This window comes from Triticum dicoccoides, chromosome 1B, assembly GCF_002162155.2.
Source record: "Triticum dicoccoides isolate Atlit2015 ecotype Zavitan chromosome 1B, WEW_v2.0, whole genome shotgun sequence".
Classification (NCBI taxonomy): domain Eukaryota; kingdom Viridiplantae; phylum Streptophyta; class Magnoliopsida; order Poales; family Poaceae; genus Triticum; species Triticum dicoccoides.
The window spans coordinates 338,079,263-338,082,396 of NC_041381.1; the positions used below are offsets into that span (position 1 = coordinate 338,079,263).

Consider the following 3,134-nt stretch of genomic DNA (forward strand, 5'->3'; position numbering starts at 1 on the left):
ACACGCAACAAGCAGAGTAGGCCAAGCTGCAAAGAAGATAAATTGTGGGAGTGACAAGTGAACAGAAACGCTATGATTAAAGAACATACAAGATGTTGTAAAGCTTCATAGGTAACTATGAATGAAAATATTCAGATGGAGGCTCGCTCTCGCAATGACCATTAAATTTTTTTTAGAAGATTGAAAACTCTTCTCAACATATATTTTCAGCTATGAATATAGAAAAAAATACAAATTGTTGCAGAGCTCAAAGTGAAGGCCAAATTGTCCACTCCATTGGAAAATAGTCGAGCACATACAAAATTAAATAAAAGATGCCATGCCCCCATGCAAGATCGAACTACAGACCTTCAGTTTACAAGACTGACGCTCTACCACTGAGCTATAGGGGCGAATTTGCCTGTGCTACATCGAAATTTTATTTCTTTATTTGAACCACGATGCTGATTATGTCTACTGATCGCCCTCGCGGTCTCGGCTCTTCTTTCTCCTTCCCTGCCCACCAGTCCACCGCCGCCGCCTCTCCCCCCATCCTCCTCTCCCACCTCCTCCGGCGTCGGCCAGCAAGAAGCCATGGCGAGCCCCGCGCGCATCGACGTGGATAAGCTGAGCGTGGAGCAGCTTAAGGCGCTCAAGGAGCAGACCGATCTGGAGGTCAATCTCCTCCAGGACAGCCTATCCAAGATCCGCACCGCCGCCACCCGCCTCGAGAACGCCACGGCCGCCCTCCACGAGCTCTCCCTCCACCCCCAAGGCACGGCTCGCCCAACCCTAATTCCCTCTTCTCCACAGCGTTCCATCTTCTCGCCCTTTCCACGGGGGTTTGGTTAACCTTTTCCTTTGCGGCTCGGCGTGTGCAGGGAAGAAGCTGCTCGTGCCGCTCACGGCGTCCCTCTATGTACCCGGCACGCTCGACGACGCCGAGAAGGTCCTCGTCGACGTTGGCACCGGCTACTACATTGAGGTATCTTGCACATGATTGGGTTTGTGATAGCTTACAGTATGTTAGTTGGTTCACTACTTCAGCGAATCTCTCAATGTGGTGATACAAATTGGTCATGAGCTTATCAGCTTCTTCGGATATATACGGAAAAAGAAACATAGTATTGGTCGGTTATTGGCGACATTTTGATATTCAGGAAAAACACACGATCAGCAATACAACATCAAGTTGCCATGAAAGTTCCACTATTTATTGCACCAAAATCATCCAAGCGCTGATTGACCTGTCTTGTTCCATGTAAAGTTCAGACTTGTTTGGTCAGGAGAAGTTAATTGTGAAGGTCTCCCAACTTGAACTAGCTGCCAGTGATTTGTGGCCAATTGGGTGCTTGGTGAATGAGACATAGTTTAGAACTTGCTCTGTTGCTCATGAGATGCATGTTTTCCTGGCCTGTAATTTAGGTCTCTCTTTTAGAACCAAGTGAGCGGCGCAGTACCCTAAGTAAACCATATTTATACTCAAATGATACATCTTATTTATTTATTTACTTTATCTGTCGCCTGTCGTATGATTCTTTTTTCTTGTGTGCAGAAAACTATGACTCAAGGAAAAGAATACTGTGAAAGGAAAATTAATTTGCTGAAGTCCAACTTCGATGAACTACTTGAGGTAATATTGACTGACTGCACCGCTTTTGTAGCTACTCATTTTAGCACAACTGGAGGACAAATGTTTTAGCCTGTATTTTGTTAAAATTCTAACTGAATGTGAGTAGAAACACTGAAGATACTGAAGTTCATAAAGCCATTTTGAGCTTGAGTAACTTCTAGTTGAGTGAGGTAGAAATGGTCTCACAACGAAACTTTTAGGAGAATGTTTTCATTCATCTATGCATGTGTGCTGTAAGCTTGTAACATGCAGACCTTTTGGTTTGGTCGAATTTATCTTATATGCTCAGGTCTAGACTTGTGTTGACATACCGACAGCATTCTTTGTAAAAGTTCATTTTGTGTTGCCAGTTGCCACCAGATTAACCTTAGGCACCATGTAACTGACCAAGTTGATGGGAAGATATAATTCAGTGCCGTCAAATATGATTAGTGTTAGTGCAACTGCTCATCATATTAGTATCAGTTCTTACAAAAAAAACTATCAGTATCGTAATAAAAATCAGGGCTTCGGGTTTCTCTAATTTAAGTTGTAGAATACATGGAGCAATATTTAGGGACGCCATTATTGGCATAGAATGCAACTGGTCACAATAGGTAGCATTACCAATGCTTTGTTATTCCCTTAAGCATGTTACAAATATGATATTGTCTACCAGTTTACATTAGTTATGCATATTTTGGTCAATCACAAGGTCTGAAATGTGAATAGTCTGGTGGAATGTAGTACACAACATTGGGGCTAGCAGCACAAAGCACCAATGTCATTTTGCCAGAAGCTTTTATCATTTACAGTCGGTGTTACTCTGTTAGCAAACTCCTTTTTATTGTGGCGAATTTTCATCGGGTGATGCTCTGGTACGAACCTAGTATTTGATTGTCAGTCGTTTGACAGTGTATGCTGTAATAGGATTGTCTTATATTGATAACGATAGCCACATAAATTGCTAGCTGGTCATCTCTATTTGGAAGGCACAACTTATATTGAGCTGCGCTGCGACTCGCATCCGCCTCCACTGAACTTGACACTCGGCGCTAAATATGATCATGTGTTATAATTCATGTGTCGGAGCTATTCCTCAACTTCAAGGCACATACCTAACCTGAATGCTGTACAGATGATAACTCTATTCTTCATGTGCAGATGGCGACCAAAAAGAAGAGCATAGCAGACGAAATGGGCATGTTTCTGCAAGCCAAGCTGAGGCAGGCATCACCGAGCTCGAGTTCGTGAGAGCAGAGTGCGTGCCCTGCCCCTTGCTTTGTTGAAGCGCCGGGGTAGTTCGCTCGCTCGCAGCCCTCAGGGAACATAGGACGTTCTTTAGCTGTTTTGGCCGTGTGTGCAAATTTCTCTGAGATGATTTACTGAAACAGCCTGCTCTATCGTCAGACTTCGTCCTCGAGTAATTTGGAACTCAGTATCAAACGTGTGTCTTGGATGCACAATCTACACTTTAGTGGCTTTGACAATCAATTTATGAGTTTGTTGCATTTTGATGTCTGGATGCTTGGTTTCGTTTTCA

At 43.5% G+C, this 3,134-nt stretch overlaps 1 protein-coding gene and 1 non-coding gene across 2 annotated transcripts; one reads left to right on the forward strand and one right to left on the reverse strand.

The window, feature by feature from the left end:
* Window positions 1-320: 320 nt before the first annotated feature.
* On the reverse strand, window positions 321-392 carry TRNAT-UGU. The gene has a single exon. It is a non-coding gene; the product is annotated as a tRNA-Thr (tRNA).
* A 75-nt stretch (window positions 393-467) lies between these two features.
* Window positions 468-3,134, forward strand: LOC119333841 (probable prefoldin subunit 5). Its single transcript, XM_037606596.1, has 4 exons — window positions 468-754; window positions 861-964; window positions 1,535-1,612; window positions 2,756-3,134. Exons 1-4 carry the CDS (start codon window positions 574-576, stop codon window positions 2,843-2,845), a joined length of 453 nt encoding a protein of 150 aa, XP_037462493.1. The 5' UTR covers window positions 468-573; the 3' UTR covers window positions 2,846-3,134.